Genomic DNA, 20,083 nt, shown 5'->3' with positions numbered 1-20,083 from the left:
CCATAGGTGGTCCAGAAAAGAGTTTCCCTAAACTATCCATAGAACTCGTCAAATTATTCAAATTATGCTGAATCGGCTGCTGAACGACGGCCTGATCGGCCATAATCGTTTTTAGCGCATTGGACAACTGTTGCATCGTCCTGTCAAACATTAGTCAATTTTTCTGAGCTATTTCATCCCTCATGACGATAAAATCAGCCTTGGATAACAATGGGCGAGTTGGTGGAATTTCGTGTGAATAATCTTCTGCCTCTTTATCGAAATCAATCTCATCCTCCTTGCCTTTAGTTGTTGAGACAATCTCTTCCACGAGCGGTTGAATCACCTTCTGTTGCTGAGACTGCTTTACATTTTTAGACATGGTTTGATGTATCTTCCGAATTTAAGTTGTAGGATGTATCGCTTTTCTTTCGAAATTTGGCTCGGCTTTGAGACCGAGTCTCCCTGTAACCGTCTGTAGGTGAACTGGTTTTGGTGCTGACCATAAACGTGTCCCTAGTGGAGTCGCAAAAAGATGTTCGCGAGGTTTTCACCGACGCTCGAACCTTTGAATTTATTATTGGATAATGTTCGGTACTGATACTTTAACTGGTTACTTTAAGATGAGGTAAACGGGATCCAGATGACGTAACCCAAATTCAAGGGACGAAATCTGAATTTAAATGACGTAACTGAATATATGAATGACGTCACCGCCGTTCGATTAAGTTAACAATATTAATCTGGGAATTCGAAGATCCAAACAAGATTACTGTCGATTCTACTCCTAAACTAAAATTTAATACGGAGATCGAAGATAAAAGCCCGAGCTGTGATTTAATTGATAAATGTGTTGATAAAAATACAATAACAAATCTAACTATTTATAGAGGACGAACCCTATACAAAAGTCATAATTCTAAACAAATTCAATTTCCTAAAAAAACTATAGAAATAAGGGTTAGTTACAAAAGTATTTGAAAAAATAAAGTAAATAACATGCCGTACAATCCCTATTAGAATAAATAACATGCATTACATTTTTCCCTAAAACGTTACATATAGTACGAACTATGACATCAGCAGACCTGACACGCGCGATACACTAATATTTATTTATTTATTTAATATTAATTTTAATTTTAAAAATATAAATTTATTAAATTTTAAAATATAAAAATACACAAATAACTTTTACCGTCTTATAAAAATATAAAAAATAAACATTTTTTATCCTATAAAAATAAAAAAAAAGTAGCCACATTTATTATTAATATAAAATAAAATTATCGAAGTACCTTTATTTAAAAAATGTATATATCATGTATAAATTATGTATCAACGATTTATTTATTTAATACAATTTAAAAATGTATTTATCTATACTATATATAAAAACACGGATGGAGGGGGGGATATGCAAATTTACCGAATAATCCTTTTCAGTTTATTACTAAATAAAGGTTTTATAGCCACTAACTAATTAGTTATTTAATTAATCACTATTATAATTAAAGTTCTAATTAGAATAGGTAGGTAAATTATCTCCACAATTTAATTTTTAGTATGTAAAAACTAACTAAATTGTCTTCAAATTAGTAGGAATACCTATCTTTTAGTTTGATGTAACTACAAAATTAAAATACTATATTTGACCAATATATTATTATTTAAGTTTCTATCTTATTATATTTAAAGATATTATTAATAAAATTAAGTTAATTATTTAATTATGATTATTATAAAACCAAAAGAATAAATTCACTATAGAAAAAAATTTAATAACCGAATATATTATATTTACTTTTACAAAAATTCTTAACTAATTTAATATTAATTATAAATAAAAAATTGATATAATTATAATAAATCTACTAATATGTACATTAACGAGTTACGTTACGAGCCACATGCACAGCACGTAATGCGAAAACTAGTCTTATATAAATTATGTATTAAGGATATATCAAATATGTATATAAAATATATACGTAATACATGTATTAAAATTTTTGATAAGTCTTTGAGATGTAAAAAAATTAAAAAATGACATAAAAATATGGAAAAAGTTTCAAACAACGAATATGTATTAAATATGTATTGCAAATGTATCAAATATGTATCAGGGATGTAACAAATATGTATATAAAATATATATGTAATACATGTATTAAATTTTTTGATAAGTTTCCGAGATGTATAAAAATATTAGTAATAGAACTTAAAGAAAGACATGAAAAATAAGGAAAAGGTTCCTAACAACAAATATGTATTGAAAATGTATTAAATATATATCGGAGCTGTATCAAATATGTATCGGAGATGCATCAAATATATTTTTCAAATGTCTTTAATATGTATCAAATATGTATTGGAAATGTATTAAATATATATCGGAGCTGTATCAAATATGTATCGGAGATGCATCAAATATATTTTTCAAATGTCTTTAATATGTATCAAATATACATCGGTTGATTCAATTATATCGATAAAAATAAAAAATATAATATAATAATTAAAAAATTTAAAATTTAAAAAGTTCAATTAATTATTTAATTTACTACATCTAATTCACTTCTTCATCTAAAAATGATTATAAAAAATAATATTAGTATTTTTCAATTAATTCAATTATTAATATTCTTTTAATTAAAATTAATATAATTATTAGTATTTTTTAATTTATATAGAAAAAATTATTTTTTTGGCATAATTTAATAAATAAATATAGTATATAATTTTTTTAAAAGAAAATGTATAAATATTTTTTTCTCATATTTAATAAATAAAAGCAATTACTTTTGTAAATTTAAAAAATAAAAGCAATTTTTTTTCATGTGTTCACTCTTTCCAGAGAAAGAGTGAACACATCAGATGACCCCGCGCGGGGGTCAATGTCTAGTGCACCAGCGAAGATAAAACGTCAGCAGGCCTGATGTGTACGTTAGGTCTACTGACGCACGCTGACGTCAGTAGACCCGACACACGTTGACGTCAGCGCGGTATAGTGCATGCTGACATCAGCAAAAGATATTAAGTGTAATTTTTTTAGTCGTATATAACACGCATGTAAATTTTTAGAGAAGAAGGATAGGCATGAAATTTGGGCCTAAAAAGAGTATAATTTTGTAATTATTTCTAGAAATAAAGAGAATATATAACTCTGCTTGGGTTGATTCCTAAATGAGCCCATTTGATCCATTCTCCTATCCAGTGGGCTACAACATGAGAAAATTAGGATAAATACTCCATTTTTAAAAATAATTTAATTTTGTAGTTCAATAAGAAAAAGATAAGATAATATCTCATATTTTTATGATTTTTATTTTTTTACTCTAACACATGTTTGTATTATAATTCTGCCTAATTTTTATTATTATTTTACTCTAATCATATTTTTTTCTCTCTCAAGTGACAACTAATGACAACTGTCACTATTTTCTTTTTTCTCGCTCATCTTTCTTTTTTTTCTTCTGTTCTTCTCTATTTGGCTTTTCTTCGCCATTTTTTCTTTTTTTTCTTCTTCTTCTTCTTCTTCTTTATTTCTTCTATTTTTCTTTGCCGTTCCTCCATCGATCGTCGTCGCTCCGCCATCACTCAATCGTCATTCCGCGGTTCTTTTCATATTTGATTTTAGTTTTTTTTTTAAATTCGTGATGATTAATAAGATTTATATTAACTTTCATATCTAAATAAATTACTCTTTATTTTTTCAATTTTAGATATAAAAATCTGCATGAAAAACGATTTTATAATGAAAAAAACGATTTTCTGCACAAAAACGATTTTCTGCACAAAAAACAACATCTGATTATCATATGAGTATCACTGCATTATCATAAAATTATCATAACGCTGCAGAAAAAATGATTTTTTTAAAAAGACAACGTCTGATTATCATATGATATCACTATATTATCGTGTTGTTATCATAACACTGCAAGAAAAAAAAATGATTTTTTGGAGAAAATAATGTTTGATTATCATATCGTTATCATAATATTATCATGTTGTTATCATAATATTATCATATGATAACGAGATGATAATATTTATGGTATCTAGATGATAATGTTATGATAATATCTATGATTATATTATGATAAAACAATGTCTGATTATCATGTCAGTATCACTATATTATCATGTTGTTATCATAAACATTGCAATATGATAACTAGATGATAATGAAGTATGATAAGATTAAGATAATTGTATGATAATACGAAAAAAATAAATTACAGAAGTGTTTATGATAACCAGATGATATCGGAGTAAAATCATATTTAATAACACCTAGAGTAAAAACATAAATCTGACAAAAGCATGAGATATTTTCTGTAACTTTTCCGTGTTGAGGTATAAAGTGCATATATTTTTATTGTTGGAGTAAATACTTAAACTTCCCCTACAACATATCCTGAGATCCACCAACCATCTTCTGGGCTGGAGCAAACAGTTTTAAACTTTTTTCTAAATTATTTTGTAAATTTTTATCAGCAAAATTGAATAATTCATTTTTTTTTAAAAAAATGTATTTTGATTGAAAATGGTTTATAATGTGATTTTTTTCTTAACAATGTTTTTTAATATGTTAATATCTCTAATAGTAAAGTTTAATATTTTAATACTTAAAAATATGAATATTTTAATATTTATAGTAAAGTTTTTTTTTGAAAAAAACTTATAGTTTCTAAAAATGGCTTATAATGTCATAGTTGATTAACAGGTTTAAACAACTGACAACAATTTAGATTAATTGATAAAAATTAATATATTTAGAGGTTAATTATTAAAAATAGCAAAATTACACCATTAATCTAATATTTTGCATAACATATTTAATTAGTATTTCAACATTTCAAATCTATCAAAACAAGTGCTTTTAGCTATTTTTTTATTTCATAAAGTGAAAAATCTATAAATAAATTTTAAATTTATTGATAATTTTAATATTTTATTTTTACATATGCAAATATACCATTGCATGAATAATTACAATTATTTTTATCATATGTTTTTTATAAAATAACATATAAATTTTAAATAAAATATTTTAACATTAAAAAATGGTTAAAAAGGACCTGTTTGATGCATTTAAAGTAATAAATCAGAAATGAATATGTAGGACAATTATTTTCTAAAAATTAACTTTATTATTAATTGCTCGTTAGTCGTTACCTACGAAGTTAAAATTCAACTCTAAAATTTGCAAACTGAAAACAGGTGATTAGCTACAATGCGCCTTCACTTTGTTCTTCACTGTGACCACTGAAATTTGCAATTAAGTCCTCGTCACTCACATGCAGGTAAGCTCAAGCTTCTAATTCTTGTATTAAGTATGAATATGAATATGAATTAATTGGATAGTTACCGAGTTTAATTTTTTGTATTATAGATTATGATTAATTTTTTATCTGACTTGTTATTAGGTTTATGAAATTAGTTGGTAGTTAAGGTTAGAGTATGAAGAATTTTGTTATGCAATTAAATAAGAGTGTTAGAATTACTGGAAGTTGAATTGTTAATTGCAGCAGTGAGGTATGATGGAAGTGTTGGAAGATAGGTGTGATCAACCGAAGGGTTTAGAGAACGAAAAGGGAATTGTTGTTGCTGAATGTGTTGATGCATATGGTGTTATAAGCGCAAAACGTAAGCGAGGTAGGCCGAAGGGTGTAAAGAATAAGAAGAAACGTTTTGGAGGTGTTGGAAATGAGGGTGTGAGTGGGAATAGTGGTTCCATGGCGGATTTGGAGATGGAGAAGCGTGTTGTTTTGGGCGATGAAGTGAAAGAATCGACTGTTGAAACTGCTGGAACTGGAAGTGTTGATTATGTAGATGCACATGACGTTATACACGCAACGCGTAAGCGAGGCAGGCCAAAGGGTGTAAAGAATAAGAAGAAACGTGTCGTAGGTGTTGGAAACGAGGATGTGAGCCGAAATAATGGGGAGTGCAACAATGTTGATGGTACGTTTTCCATGGCGGATTTGGAGAATGATAATAGTGTTGGTTTGGGCGATGGAGTGAAAGAATCGATTGTTGAAGCTGCTGGGAGTGTTAAATGTGTAGATGCACAGGGCATTATACATGCAAAAGGTAAGCGAGGCAGGAAAAAGGGTGTAAAGAATAAGAAGAAACATTTCGTCGGAGTTGGAAACGAGGATGTGAGCCAAATTACTGGGCAGTACTGCAACAATGTTGAAGGCACATTCTCCATGCCAGATTTAGAGAATGACAAGAGTGTTGTTTTGGGTGAAAAAGTGAAAGAATCGACTGTTGAAGCGGCTGGGAGTGTTAAATGTGTAGATGCACACGGCATTATACCTGCAAAAGGTAAGCGAGGCAGGAAAAAGGGTGTAAAGAATAAGAAGAAGCATTTCATAGGAATTGGAAACAAGGATGTGAGCCAAAATAATGGGGAGTGCAACAATGTTGTTTTGGGTGATAAAGTGAAAGAATCGACTGTTGAAGCTGCTGGGAGTGTTAAATGTGTAGATGCACACGGCATTATACCTGCAAAAGTTAAGCGAGGCAGGAAAAAGGGTGTAAAGAATAAGAAGAAGCATTTCATAGGAGTTGGAAACAAGGATGTGAGCCAAAATAATGGGGAGTGCAACAATGTTGTTTTGGGTGATAAAGTGAAAGAATCGACTGTTGAAGCTGATGGGAGTGTTAAATGTGTAGATGCACACGGCATTATACCTGCAAAAGGTAAGCGAGGCAGGAAAAAGGGCGTAAAGAATAAGAAGAAGCATTTCGTAGGAGTTGGAAACGAGGATGTGAGCCAAAATAATGGGGAGTGCAACAATGTTGTTTTGGGTGATGAAGTGAAAGAATCGACTATTGAAGCTGCTGGAAGTGTTAAATATGTAGATGCACATGACACTATACACGCAACACGAAAGAGAGGCAGGCTAAAGGGTGTTAAAAATAAGAAGAAACATCCCGTAGGTGCTGGAAATGAGGATGTGAGCCGAAATAATGGGGAGTGCAACAATGTTAAGGGCACGTTTTCTATACCAGACTTGGAGAATGATAAGAGTGTTTTTCTGGGTGATAAAGTGAAAGAATCGACTGTTGAAGCTGCTGGAAGTGTTAAATATGTAGATGCACGTGACACTATACACGCAACACGGAAGAGAGGCAGGCTAAAGGGTGTTAAGAATAAGAAGAAACATTTCATAGGTGTTGGAAACGAGGATGTGAGTCAAAATAATGGGGAGTGCAACAATGCTGAGGGCACATTTTCCATGGCAGATTTGGAGAATGATAAGAGAGTTGTTTTGGGTGATGAAGTGAAAGAATTGACTGTTGCAGCTGCTGGAAGTGTTAAATGTGTAGATGCACACGGCATTATACATGCAAAAGGTAAGCGAGGCAGGCCCAAGGGTGTAAAAAATAAGAAAAAAAATCTCGTAGGTGTTGGAAACAAGGAAGAAAGCCGAAAAGCTGGGGAGTGCAACAATGTCGAGGGCACATTTTCCATGACAGATTTGGAGAATGAAAAGAGTGTTGTTTTGGGTGACGAAGTGAAAGAAACGGCTGTTGAAGCTGCTGGAAGTGTTAAACACGTAGATGCACATGACATTATACACGAATTATGTAAGCCAGGCAAGCCAAAGGGTTTAAAGAATAAGAAGAAACATCTCATAGGTGTTGGGACCGAGGAAGTAAGCCGAAATATTGGGGAGTGCAACAATGTCGAGGGTACATTTTCCATGTCAAATTTGAATAGTAATAAGAGTGTTTTGGGCGATGAAGTGAAAGAACTGACTGTTGAAGCTGCTGGAAGTATTAAACGTGTAGATGCACATGGCATTTTACCCCGTAAACGTAAGCTAGGCAGGCCAAAGGGTTCAAAGAATAAGAAGAAACATCTCATAGGTGTCGGAAGCAAAGAAGTAAGCCGAAATATTGGGGAGTGCAACAATGTAGAGGGCACATTTTCCATGGCAGATTCGGCGAATGATAAGAGTGGTGTTTTGGGCGATGAAGTGAAAGAAATGACTGTTGAAGCTGCTGTAAGTAATGAAGTAAGTGAGATTAACACTCACTCTGGCAATGCTTCCAAGAGGCGTAGAGGAAGGCCAAAGAAATTAAGCACATTACCAGAAAATTCTGAATTATTGGTAAGTTCCTCTGGATTTATCTTATATCAAAGTGCTTATGCATTGGAGCACACTTGCTAATGTTGACATATTGATCAAGTAAAAGTTTAGAGGTTAAATGGATGTCTAATGAAGTGACCAAATTATAACGAACAATGATATTCAATTGCAAATGCGGAACTTCACTTGATAAACTTAGATGGTCTAGCAATCGTAGGGAATCTTGTGAGATTTTTATTCCTTGCTTTGCCTTTTTCCCCTTTTCAAATTGGATTCTAACACAATGAGTTTTTATGGACAGAACATTTTTTTGTAAACAATAATGACTTTTGGTTGTTGAATAATATTCATCAGCCTTTCATTATGGCACTGATATGTATTACTTTTTATGTGAAAGCCAAAAGCTATTTTTAGAGCTTCCAAATTAATATAATACAAAATAACTAGGCATGTTACCCTCAGAAGAGCCCGTAGATATGATAATCATATTATATAGTTTAAAGTGTTTGGAATTCTGGTATTTTTATTTAATTTGATAGACTTTTTAGTTCTTTTAAATATTGTAGAAAGTCAGAAATATTTAAGTCTTAAACTATATTAATAAGGTGAATTATAAAATGGTTTCTCCTCTTTCATTTTGTTTAACCATTGGTTGCCGAGAATTATAAGTACTCCATTTTTCATTAATACTACATTTTTTTGATTAAAAGGGGGAAATTCAGCCCTTTATCTCATATTTTTACGACGTATTATGTTAAAAAGTGAAAGAAGTGGATAATGATCTATTTAACTGCATTTATTTAGGACACTACTGAGAACAAGAATGTCCATAAGAGTTTGATGTGCCACCAGTGTTTGAAGAGTGATAAGAATGGCGTTGTTATTTGTTCCAATTGTAGAAGGAAACGCTATTGCTACGAATGCCTTGCAAAGTGGTAATGAACCGAGTCTCATTCTTCTTTTGCTCATAAATTTTGTAGTTGAGAACATTGAATTTTGTCTTTGGGTATCTATAATAAGGGCAAACCTGAAGTAATGTTGAATCACATAATTTGGACTTTGAAGGTCACAATTTTTACCACTAAAAAGCCTCTTGGAGATGCAAGGGGAAGTCTGTGCATCTTTGACCCTCTACTGAGTTTGTATTGCAAGAATTTTATATATTGGGAACGTTTTCTTAGAGAAAGGTATTTGTTGTCATGAATTACATTTCTAGTTCCTTTAGATTAAGATATTAGAATTAATTCACTTGGTCAAGGAATTATCAGTTAGCATTTAGTTTACTTGAGGTTAACTTTGAAAGTGAATCACCAATGATTTTTTTTCTTCAACTAAGCAGGGAAATTCTTTCAATCCTTTTGATTGATGTTTTCTTATTTAAGTAATGAATTTGAAGTTGCTTTTCAAATGAAAATTAGGTACCCGGAGAAAACAAGGGAGCAGATAGAGATTGCATGCCCTTTCTGTCGTGGTAATTGTAATTGCAGAATATGCCTAAAGGAAGATGTAGCTGTGAAGGTGGGTGCCTGGTTTCTTTCATTTTTCCCTCTTATCAGCTCTGCATGCATATTATTATGATGATGAACTATGAAATTTTATTCTGTTGACAGGGTGGGATTAGCGAAGCAGATAAGTATGCCAAGTTGCAAAATATCTTTTATCTGCTTCACAAGACTAATCCTGTGCTGAAGCATATTCAGGAGGAGCAGAGCTCTGAACTGGAAGTGGAGGCAGGGATTTGTGGTATTTTAAATTGATCCATCTGTCGGTCTCTGTAATTTTAGTAATATAGTAATCCCTGAATGCTTAAATTCATATATCTTCCTCTTTTCCGCAGGTGTTCAATTGACAGAAGAGGATGTACTGAAAGCTGAACTTGATGACGATGATAGATTATATTGGTAATATCTCATTCTTGCATATGTCAAATCTGAAATTTTAGCTATATAATAATTAGTAGTTGATATTCCTTTTATCTCTTTTTTATGATTTTTTATAGATTATGATTTTGGAAAATTAGATACCTATCCAACCATCCACATTTGATATCTTGATTATGTGCCTCACCTTTCGTGATAGGTAGACACAGATTCCTGAAAATGCTTCTATAGCTTAAAACTTGCACTAGTGTAGGCTTATGAATTGAAGTTTTTTTATTTTTCTTTTATCTGTAATTTTCTGATTATAAAATCGTGATATTTTCTCGTTTCTGTATAAACTTTACTTTTCTTAGTTCATTGCATCACTCCTTTTTCTTATGCAGATAATTCTATTACAAAGTTGAGTATTCTGAAATACAACACCTTTTTTGTTTGTGAAAATATAAGGAAGCCAAGTTAAGGCTCTGGATGAAGCTATTGATGCAATCAGTGGTTTCTTCCATTTTGTTTGGCTTGGCCAATAGTAGGTCTGTCATTTTGTGTTCAATATCTTTGTTTTCTAATCTAACACTATTTTCTATTTGTTCATGCTATTCCTTTTCTTGTTATCAAACCTTGAAGTTCGTTCCCCTATGAATGTTAGATATCCTTTCTTAGTGGTAGAAGTTTGGATGTTGTAATGAGTAGCCTTGCTTTCCTTTCTGACTAGGTTATGTTATCTATATACCTAGTTGGAATTTTTTTTATGAAGAAAGCATGCATAATTCTGCAGATTATTCATAACATTCCTTACTGTGAAATTTTCCTTGTTCAACAGTGACAATTGCAATACATCCATTGTTAATTTTCACAGAAGCTGCTGCAGTGCTAGTTGTACTTATGATCTTTGCCTGAATTGCTGTCGTGAAATAAGAGAAGGAGTTCAGCCTGGAGGCAGTGAAGCTGAATCATCCTCTTCACTTCGTCATTTTGCTGAAAGAATTAACGGACAAGACGCATATTTGAATGACCAGAAGACTATGAATAGGGAAAAAAATTGTTGGGAGATGCAAGTGTCCAATACAGAAAATGAGTGTAACACTGAGTTGCCGTACAACTTTCCCGATTGGAGACCAGAGACTAATGGGCAGATTCCTTGCCCTCCGAAAGCACAGGGTGGTTGTGGTACCGGGATGCTTGTACTGAGATGTGTTTTTGAAGCTAATATGGTTAAAGAGCTAATTAAGAGTATAGAGGAACTCAGTACTCAATTTAAGCCACCAGATACGGATTTCTTTCAGGGCTGTTATTTGTGCCGCCCTTTCATTTCTACTAATTGCAGAATGAAAGACTTTGAAGTGAGAAAGGCAGCGGATAGGAAGAAAAGTAATGATAATTTTCTCTACTGTCCAAATGCTCTTTGGCTCATAGGCAATGAATTTGAGCATTTTCAAATGCATTGGATGAGAGGTGAACCCATCATAGTTAGAAATGTACTTGAAAAAACTTCTGGTTTGAGTTGGGAACCAATGGTTATGTGGAGGGCTCTTTTAGGTGCACAAAAGATATTAAAAGAAGAAGCACAGAGGGTGAAAGCAATAGATTGCCTGGACTGGTGTGAGGTACTTTCACATGTTAAAAGCATTTGTGCATTCAAAAATTATTTATTTTTATTTACTATAGATGAGAATGTGTGAAGCAGATAAAGCAATTGCTTGATATGATGCATTTGGTTGATATGGCTTAAAGTTAAATAAAAAAACTAACATGGGGCATCACATATCTACTTTAAAGCAAAAAAATGTGTTTTTTTCTTTTATTCTTGTCAATTGCCATTTTAATAGCACACACATGGATTTCCAATTATCATTGTTGTGGGGCTCGCACGTGATGAATATAATCTTTAGGCACAACTTGATTAATCTCCAATTGTAAAAATGAAGACTATTCATCCACATGCAAACTGCAGATGTGCTATTTCTTTATTTTCAAGCCATGCTCCTAAAATTACGTTTCCTGCTTTACTTCATGTCTCTCATTAACTCTATATCCAGTTTTGGTGATATTTGCTTATTACGGACATTTATTGTTTTCATGCCATACGATATAACAAAGTTATCCACAACTTTCGAAGGTTTCCAGTCCTGCCACTCATTCTTCACCCATTTTCAGTTGCATTTTGTAAGTCTAGGTACACAATCAAACAGAAAATTATCACTTCTCATTTTCTGAGCTAAAATGCAGCTCATATTATCTTTTATGTGGTAAACTGACCAAGACTTTATTGCAATGAAGAAGGGAGAATCCTATTTATTCAGTTTGATTCAAAATTCCTGACCACCGAATTCACCTAAATGAACTAAGTTATGACTGGACTTTTTCTATTATTTTGTTTGGTTAGTTTATTCACTTTTAGACTTTCTTAATAAAAATCCGTATCTAAGACCTGCAAAAAAAATTTCTTCCAAATTGAATTTCAATGACCAAAAATTTGGAGACCATTGGAATCTAACAGAAGTACTAGTGTTTAGAAAGAGGTACGAGTGTGCAGTTTTGACTATTTCAGTTTTTAAGGTAAAGACACAAATGAATACTAAAGAGAATTAAAGTATGCATCCTGAGAAAAGAACAACTAGATAAACTTTAAATGCATAGTTTCATCTTGGTAGTGTTGTTTGCACCCTGGAATATGGTCTTCTCTTTCTAAAGCCTTTTGGATTTATACAGGGTACTATGTTGCATGTTAATATATTGTAGTTGAGATTACCTGGTTATTTTAAGTTTTTTCAGCTTATACTATCTGAATTGCTACATTTTTACGTCCAGATATCAGCCGATAAAGCTGATTTCTCTTACAATTGGTTCGTGTTTTGTGCTATACATATTATTAACTTAAGGCATCAAATGTGCTCTTGTTGGCTCCGCAGGTTGAAATTAACATTTTCCAGTTTTTCAAAGGTTACTTAGAGGGTCGTAACTATAGAAATGGGTGGCCGGAGATGCTGAAGCTGAAGGATTGGCCCCCATCAAATTCATTTGAAGAATGCTTGCCAAGGCATGGTGCTGAATTTATGGCTATGCTTCCTTTTAGTGAATATACCCATCCAAAATCAGGTGTTCTAAATCTTGCTACAAAGCTTCCTGCTGTCTTGAAACCAGACTTGGGACCCAAAACATACATAGCTTATGGATCTCTTGAAGAACTTGGTAGAGGCGATTCAGTGACGAAACTGCACTGTGACATATCTGATGCGGTAAGCATTACTTTCTGTATGAGACTTGTAAGATATATCAAAATTTTCTTGAAAGCTGCAAAAAGTAAGGTTCTTGTGAAATCAAGATATTATTAAAGACATTATTATCTTATCTCCACAGAACATGTTTTAATTCTAACTCTTTTGATAATTAACTTATACTAGGTTCTTGGTTATTTTGGAAGAATGTCTATGTCGTAGGATTTTCAAAGGGGAGATGAAATCATCTTCTACTTTTACCTGAAATCATTAGTTTTTGGTATGATATATAGGCATGTTTGGTTTATGGAATAGGTGCCGAATGGGATAGCTATTCCGTATAGAATGACTATTCTTTACTTTGGTTCATATAATAGTTGTTCCATAGAATTGCTATTCGATGATTTTGTGGAATAAACACTCCTCTCAAAAAGTAAATAACAGTTATTCCATTCCTTAAGGAATAGCTATTCCATTCTATGAATCAAACATGGCCATAGTGTTATCCGTTTTTCCTTTTTTCCCATGACAAATTTAATTCTATACTTAAATATTATGCTACGGATGTCGATACTTCCAGATCAAGATTTGATAGGGTAAGAGCCATATTTTATACTTTGGCAAGTTTCTTGCTCTTCAGACTCGGTTAATATTTTTCCTTCTAAGTTTCTCATTTCTTTTTCAAAAGAATCGTATTTAGTTAGAGAAAAATATAATGACAATCCCAATCTCCAGTATATGCTTCTCCAAGATTAACAGGCTTTAACTTTACTTACATTATTGAACAATGTCAAACAAGTTTGACGAGTTCAAAAGTGTAGAAGATCAATTTCATGTCTTTTTCCATTTTTTAGTGGGAAAAAGAAAAGCGAACCCACACTATCCTCTCCCGAAAATGAAAAGTTACGATTTTTCTTGTGTTCTGTATATGAATTGAATTCGAGACTATGTTATACTTGTAAAGGGTAAAAGTTGGTTGTTTATTATTTGCGTTGTTGATATAGCTGCAATATGATAATGTGAAAAGAAAAGTTCTAATGGATATAATGAAAAATGTGCTATCTAAAACAGCAAAATTGGGTTGTTCATCTATATTAAGTTGCTACCAAGATTGTTCAAGACAAATCTGTCATAGTATTGAACATAGCTCCGGCCCTATCAAATTTTGATCTGGAAATATCATCACCCTTATTCTATATACTGCTGCATATTGTATACTTATGTGTGTTAGGTCAAGCATCTAAACTCGCATCATGTGTGTAAGACATTGATGATTGGTTAATGAATAAATCTTCGAAAAATAGGACATTCTGCTGATTGTTAATAAACATAATTGGCTAATACTATGCTATATTTTTACAGCCTTATTATCTGCTTTAGATTGAGCTTCCAAACTTGGATTGTTATTGGGCAAGACATATTGCTAAGTTAGCTTGCTTTTGTCATGCATTACCTTGCAGGATACAGATATCTTTTAAGCGCTAAATTATTATTCATTTTCAGAATGCTTGTAGGATTCTTCCGAAAGCTTTCTAGTTTCATGCAAGTTCAGCATGATGCTAGTATTCTGTGGGAAATTAAATCACAAAGAAAAGTCTTAATATGATAAGCAAATCGATACCTCTTAGAAACATATCGAGTCCTATTCAAATTAAAATGACAAATCATAGGTGCAAACCCATGCATGATTAGTCCAAACTCTTTAAAACTAAAGAGATGTGAATTGTGATGCGGATTTAAGTTGATTACTGCTAGTTACAGACGCACACTCATGCTTTCTTTAATTCTGCTCATTATTTTTGTTATTTATTGAATCTTATTCTTCTTTTCTTTTGTTATCTTTTCCTTTCAAATTTTCCTTTAGGTCAATGTACTCACTCACATGACTGAAATAAAGATTCCAGCTTGGCAAAAAAAAGTTATAAATAAACTACAGAAGAAATACGATGAAGAAGATTTGCATCAGATTTCTGGTGACATGCCAAAAGCTTCAGGTACAATTGGAAGGAAGCCAATAAAAAGAACTCATAAAGATGAGAGCTTAGATACTGAATTTTCTCAAAAAGAGGAAATCATTGAGACAGATTCTTCATTAGAATGGCTGCATATACATGAAAAAATATTGGATGAAGAACAAAATAAATGCGTAGAGTGGCGTACTTTGGGATCGTGTGGCACCCAGTTTTCCTCAAAGTATCCCACTTCTACAGGAATTACAGAAATTGAAAATACTGATGAACAGTTGGTTGGAAACTTGAATCCAAGGGTGCCGCATTCTAGCTCCCATATGTCCAGCTCCTTGTGGGACGGACATTCTGAGAAGACAAATGATATGGTCAAGAAACTTGACAAGCTGAAAGTGTATTCATCAAAAGTTGGTGACCTTATTGATGTTAATTCGTTGCGTACCAGCACATCTGATGGCCCTGTCGGAGATGAAATCATGGGCATGAGGGCTGAAGAAAATAGCTCTTGTTCTCCGAGTCATGAAAATGATAAATGCTTCAGCAATAGCAATGTATTAGAGGAATTGAATGATATGGAATCTACTGATTTGCATGGAAACTTGAGTAGGAAATCTCTTCAAGACAATTGTGCAGCAGATATCCAATATGGTGGTGCTGTGTGGGACATTTTTCGTAGGCAGGATGTACCCAAGTTAATTGAGTACTTGAAGAAGCATCAGAAAGAGTTTCGTCATATCAGTAATCTTCCTGTGAATCCTGTGCGTATTTTGCTACCAATGCTAGTGCATAGTGGTGTGATTGTAAGTTACATTATTTGAAGCTCATGTCCTGCACTTGCTTCAGGTTATTCATCCTATTCATGACCAGACCTTTTATCTCAATGACAAACATAAAAGGCAGTTGAAGGAGGAGTTCAGTAAGAAATTGTCTTTTTTTCCCTGCTAATCATTGTAGACTTAATTGCTTTAAAAGTCTTGGACTTTAGCGTCTTTGGCAAATTTGATGCGAACTATTAATTGCTGCAATGTCTGATACCGACTTTCAAATTCCTGCAATTCAAAACACCGGGCAATTTTCCGTTAAAAAGTTGCTGATGTGGACGCCGAAACAGTATATATTTTCATGTGTCCACATCAGCATTCTTTTAAAGGAAATCGCTTGGTGTTTCGAAAAAAAAATATAGTTCATGTTTTAAATAACCAAACTTGAAATTTCGTGTTAAAATGCAAAATACGCTAAAGTTCATGATTTTAAAGGCAACTAATCCATCATTGTAACTATGAAATTTTCCTTATGATTGTAACCATAAACTCTTTTTCAGGTGTTGAACCTTGGACATTCGAGCAACACCTTGGTGAGGCTGTTTTCATTCCTGCAGGGTGTCCACATCAAGTGAGGAATAGAAAGGTTACATTTTTTTAGCATTATCTATCTTTTATCAGCTTGGATTTTTTTATATTTTATTCTTCTTCTCATGATCTGGTTGTTGTCTGGCTACCACTAACCTCAACTTAACATGTTGGCTCCTAGAATGGAACATTCTACTGTGTTTTCTTTTTTGAAATTTGCGTCCTCTGGAGATATTAGTATGTAATATCATGAAGTTTAGTGACAATAATAATTTAACATCAGATCATGAAATCCAAAATAATATCTGAAATGAAAAGAAAAGTGACTGCGAAGAGAAAATACTCGATGGAGTTTCTAATTGCAATATGAAGAAGTATTCCTTCCTTAACAAAATCATATTCATAGAATTGAAATGTTTGTTATGTTTTAAGCTTAAATCAAATTCTGTGGCTCGAAAGCCTCTGCTAGTTTTATTTTTCTGGTGAAAAAAAGTAGAAGAAAATAAGTGCTAACTTTTGAACTGCCTAGACTAGTAGATCAAATCAAAATCGTAGATTAAAGGGTTAATTGCAAATAAATGACTAACATTTAGTGTGTTTAGCGCTTTAATCGCGACTTCTAAATCTTGGCAAATTAAGGGCTAACTTTTGTAATTTTGCAATTCAACGCATAAAATCAATCGGCAGTGAAATTGTGTTGTAAAATGTCGTCGTTTCACGTCAGCACAATTTCACCGCCGACTTCCATGCATTGAATTGCAAAAATTACAAAGGTTAATGATTAGTTTGCTAAAATTTAAAAGTCGGGATTCAAGTGCTAGAAGCACTAAACGTCAGGCATTTATTGGGAATTAAGTATTAACCCTAGATTAAATAATTAGCCTTTTGAAGTGAATTTTCTGATTTGTCTTGCTAAGACTGATTTACCTGCTTTTCATCCAGTCATGCATAAAAGTTGCCCTTGATTTTGTATCTCCTGACAATGTTCAAGAATGCATCCGACTGACTGAAGAGTTCCGAATGCTTCCAAAAAACCATAGAGCTAAAGAAGATAAATTGGAGGTACATCACATATTTTATATGTTCCCAGCTCCTTCATAACCTGAAATTTGACATTTAAGTTGAGTTCATCCTAAGAGGTCATCGGAATTGTTCATTGCTTTTTGTCCTGATTTTGTAGAGCAACAATTTTACCATAAATGACATTGATTTGTAGGGGGTGAGGGTGGAATGGTCTGTAATTGTTCTTAAACAGGTTATAATGAGATGAACATATGTAAATATTGTTCTCTAGAGCTAGACTAAATTTTAGCTATAATCATTCCCCTGAGGTGATATTGGTGTCTGGTATATATAAAATCTCATGCCCGCTAACTACCGGATTATTGTACACTAAATGCTTGAATTTGGTTTATTATTTTTGGGTTAATTACTAAAAAGATGCTCGACTTTTAGCGAAAATAGTAATTTAATTAATATCTTTTTAATTTTTGCGTTGTCATGGATTATTTGTAATTTCATGCAACCTGATCATCTGAAGATGATATAATTGTTCTGTACTGTGTATGCCTGGTCTCCTCTGATTAGACACATCAGTTTCGGATGGCCGGGTTGTATCAAAATTGCCAAAAAAAAAAATGAAATGTCATGCATGAAATTGCAAAAAAAAAAAGGTTAAATTGCAAATTTCGCTAAAGGACGAGCATTTTTTAAGTAATTAACCCTTTATTTTTTGCAAGCCGATAGTAAGCGAGCTCTAATAATTTTTATAAAAATCTTCACTTTTTCTTAGGTAAAGAAGATGGCACTATTTGCTGCAAGATCTGCTGTTAGTGATGCAAGAAGTCTTACTTCTGAACTCCAGTAAGAACACTCACACTCTTGATCTCATTACCTTGTGAATATTTCGTTAATTATTATTGCCAAATGCAGAGCTGTGAGGTTATTATAATCTGTTAATTATCTTGCTGGTTGAAAAATTTGGTGGATTCAATAGAACGTGGCTGAACAAATAATGATAATCTTGCTTAACCCTTAAAATCTGTGTTTTATTAGGGTGTTTTATAGGAAAGGCACTTGATTTGAAGTTGATATTGCGAATCGATCATAAAAAAATAATAGCAATGCAAATGATTCTGCTTGATCGTATGTAGAAATATATCCTTGGCTAGGGTGTGTGCATTCGATTCAGAACCAAAGCAAACCAAAATTTTGAGGAAGTGTAAATTTTCAGACAAAACCTGTCATTTCAGTCGGGTTTCAGTTCGGTTTGATTATTTTGATTCGGTTTATATTAAAACTTAAAGTGTTCTTTTAGTGTTTAAAATCAAACAAAACCTACTTTCAAAAAAAAAAAAATCAAACAAAACCGAAAAACTAATCTTTTTATAATATCTTTCCGGTTTTGGTTTGTATCTTCTGAAGATTATACCTTGGAAGACAGCTTTTATCAGTAAGTTGCTCAAAAATGCATTTTGTGTGTGTGAAATGGAATTGTTAATTTAGTTTGGGGTTGTATGTGAGAATTAGGGGTGTGTAAAATCAAACCGGATAATCAAATCGATCCAACAAATTTGGTTCGGTTCGGCTTGGTGTTATAATTTTTTTTATTTTTTGGTTTGGTTCAGTTTGACAAGTACGGAAATTTTAGTTCATTTTTGGCTCAAACCATATCAAAAAAGCCAACCGAATCAACTGGCTCGTTTAAATTCTCAAGTATTCTGTTTTGTTTTGTTTTTAAGAAATTCCAATTTTTGTTTCAGTTTGAACCAAAAATACACCCCTAATTTTTATTAACTGTAATAATTGTCTCTCGCACTGCAGTTCTTCAAATCGGGACGTGCAAGTTCAAGAAAATGTACCCTAATTTTATAAATAAAGCTGTCCTCTGCAAGTTGTATCGGGTTTAACGTAGACTGTAGCTATGAAGTAAATTGATGTGAGTTGTATAATTGCAGAACAGCATCCTATATGTCCTTCACAATAGGTTACCGTAGATTGTATCATGGTTTCGACACAGGTTCGACATGTTCGAGAAATGGCTATTGCAATTTTTAATATACAGCAAGTGTTAGATTTGGAATTATAAGTTGGCAAAAGTTATTTAGAAAAATCACTTCAAATTGACAAAAAAAAAACACATTATGAATTGTCAGTTTTTCTTTTTTGACAAAAAAGGAAACATTTAAACTTGTCAAATTACGAGATAATGAATGAAGTTAAAATTTGATAAATGTTATAAACCAAGGGATTTTCAATTATATATTTTCAAATAAATTGACAAGTATATACGACCATTAGCATTCTTTAAAGACTACAAAACACAATTAAATACATTGTAAAACTGTACCAATTGTATGTGCATAAACAATGTATAGACAACATAGTAAAAAAAGTATTTTACAATCATTATACACTAAAATATATATCATTTTTCTGTTATCTTTAAAAAATAAAATTTATTATAAAATCATACTGAACGTTACTAACAATATATTCAGACTGTGTTTTAATATTTTCATGTAATATTTTATAAAAAGAATATAAGTAATATTATCATTATTTTCTACAAAAAGAAGTTAG

General features: G+C 32.3%; 1 protein-coding gene across 4 annotated transcripts; it reads left to right on the top strand.

Annotated features, from left to right (window-relative positions):
• Positions 1-5,122: 5,122 nt before the first annotated feature.
• On the top strand, positions 5,123-19,583 carry LOC126685737 (uncharacterized). 4 transcript variants are annotated; one of them, XM_050379677.2, is made up of 14 exons: positions 5,123-5,291; positions 5,415-8,114; positions 8,898-9,028; positions 9,512-9,611; positions 9,704-9,836; positions 9,931-9,994; positions 10,791-11,574; positions 12,880-13,206; positions 15,050-15,910; positions 15,996-16,068; positions 16,474-16,544; positions 17,444-17,563; positions 18,294-18,364; positions 19,325-19,583. In XM_050379677.2, exons 2-14 carry the CDS (start codon positions 5,526-5,528, stop codon positions 19,365-19,367), a joined length of 5,367 nt encoding a protein of 1,788 aa, XP_050235634.1. In that variant the 5' UTR covers positions 5,123-5,291; positions 5,415-5,525; the 3' UTR covers positions 19,368-19,583. The 4 variants fall into 4 exon arrangements, with proteins under 4 accessions (XP_050235634.1, XP_050235633.1, XP_050235632.1 ...); XM_050379676.2 differs by having other exon boundaries at positions 5,124-5,291; positions 5,520-8,114; positions 16,474-16,559; XM_050379675.2 differs by having other exon boundaries at positions 5,124-5,291; positions 5,517-8,114; positions 16,474-16,559.
• Positions 19,584-20,083: the final 500 nt, after the last annotated feature.

The sequence above is a fragment of the Mercurialis annua genome, linkage group LG6 (genome assembly GCF_937616625.2).
Source record: "Mercurialis annua linkage group LG6, ddMerAnnu1.2, whole genome shotgun sequence".
Taxonomy (NCBI): Eukaryota; Viridiplantae; Streptophyta; class Magnoliopsida; order Malpighiales; family Euphorbiaceae; genus Mercurialis; species Mercurialis annua.
This window is presented reverse-complemented; position numbering and strand designations above follow the sequence as displayed.

What these genes read in the sequence shown, in the direction of transcription:
- LOC126685737 (XM_050379676.2), top strand. Translation starts at nt 5,526, where the DNA reads ATGATGGAAGTGTTGGAAGATAGGTGTGATCAACCGAAGGGTTTAGAG. An exon ending in AGGAAGATGTAGCTGTGAAG is followed by an intron (nt 9,612 to 9,703) that starts GTGGGTGCCTGG and finishes TTCTGTTGACAG; the next exon opens with GGTGGGATTAGCGAAGCAGA. An exon ending in GTAATCTTCCTGTGAATCCT is followed by an intron (nt 15,911 to 15,995) that starts GTGCGTATTTTG and finishes CACTTGCTTCAG; the next exon opens with GTTATTCATCCTATTCATGA.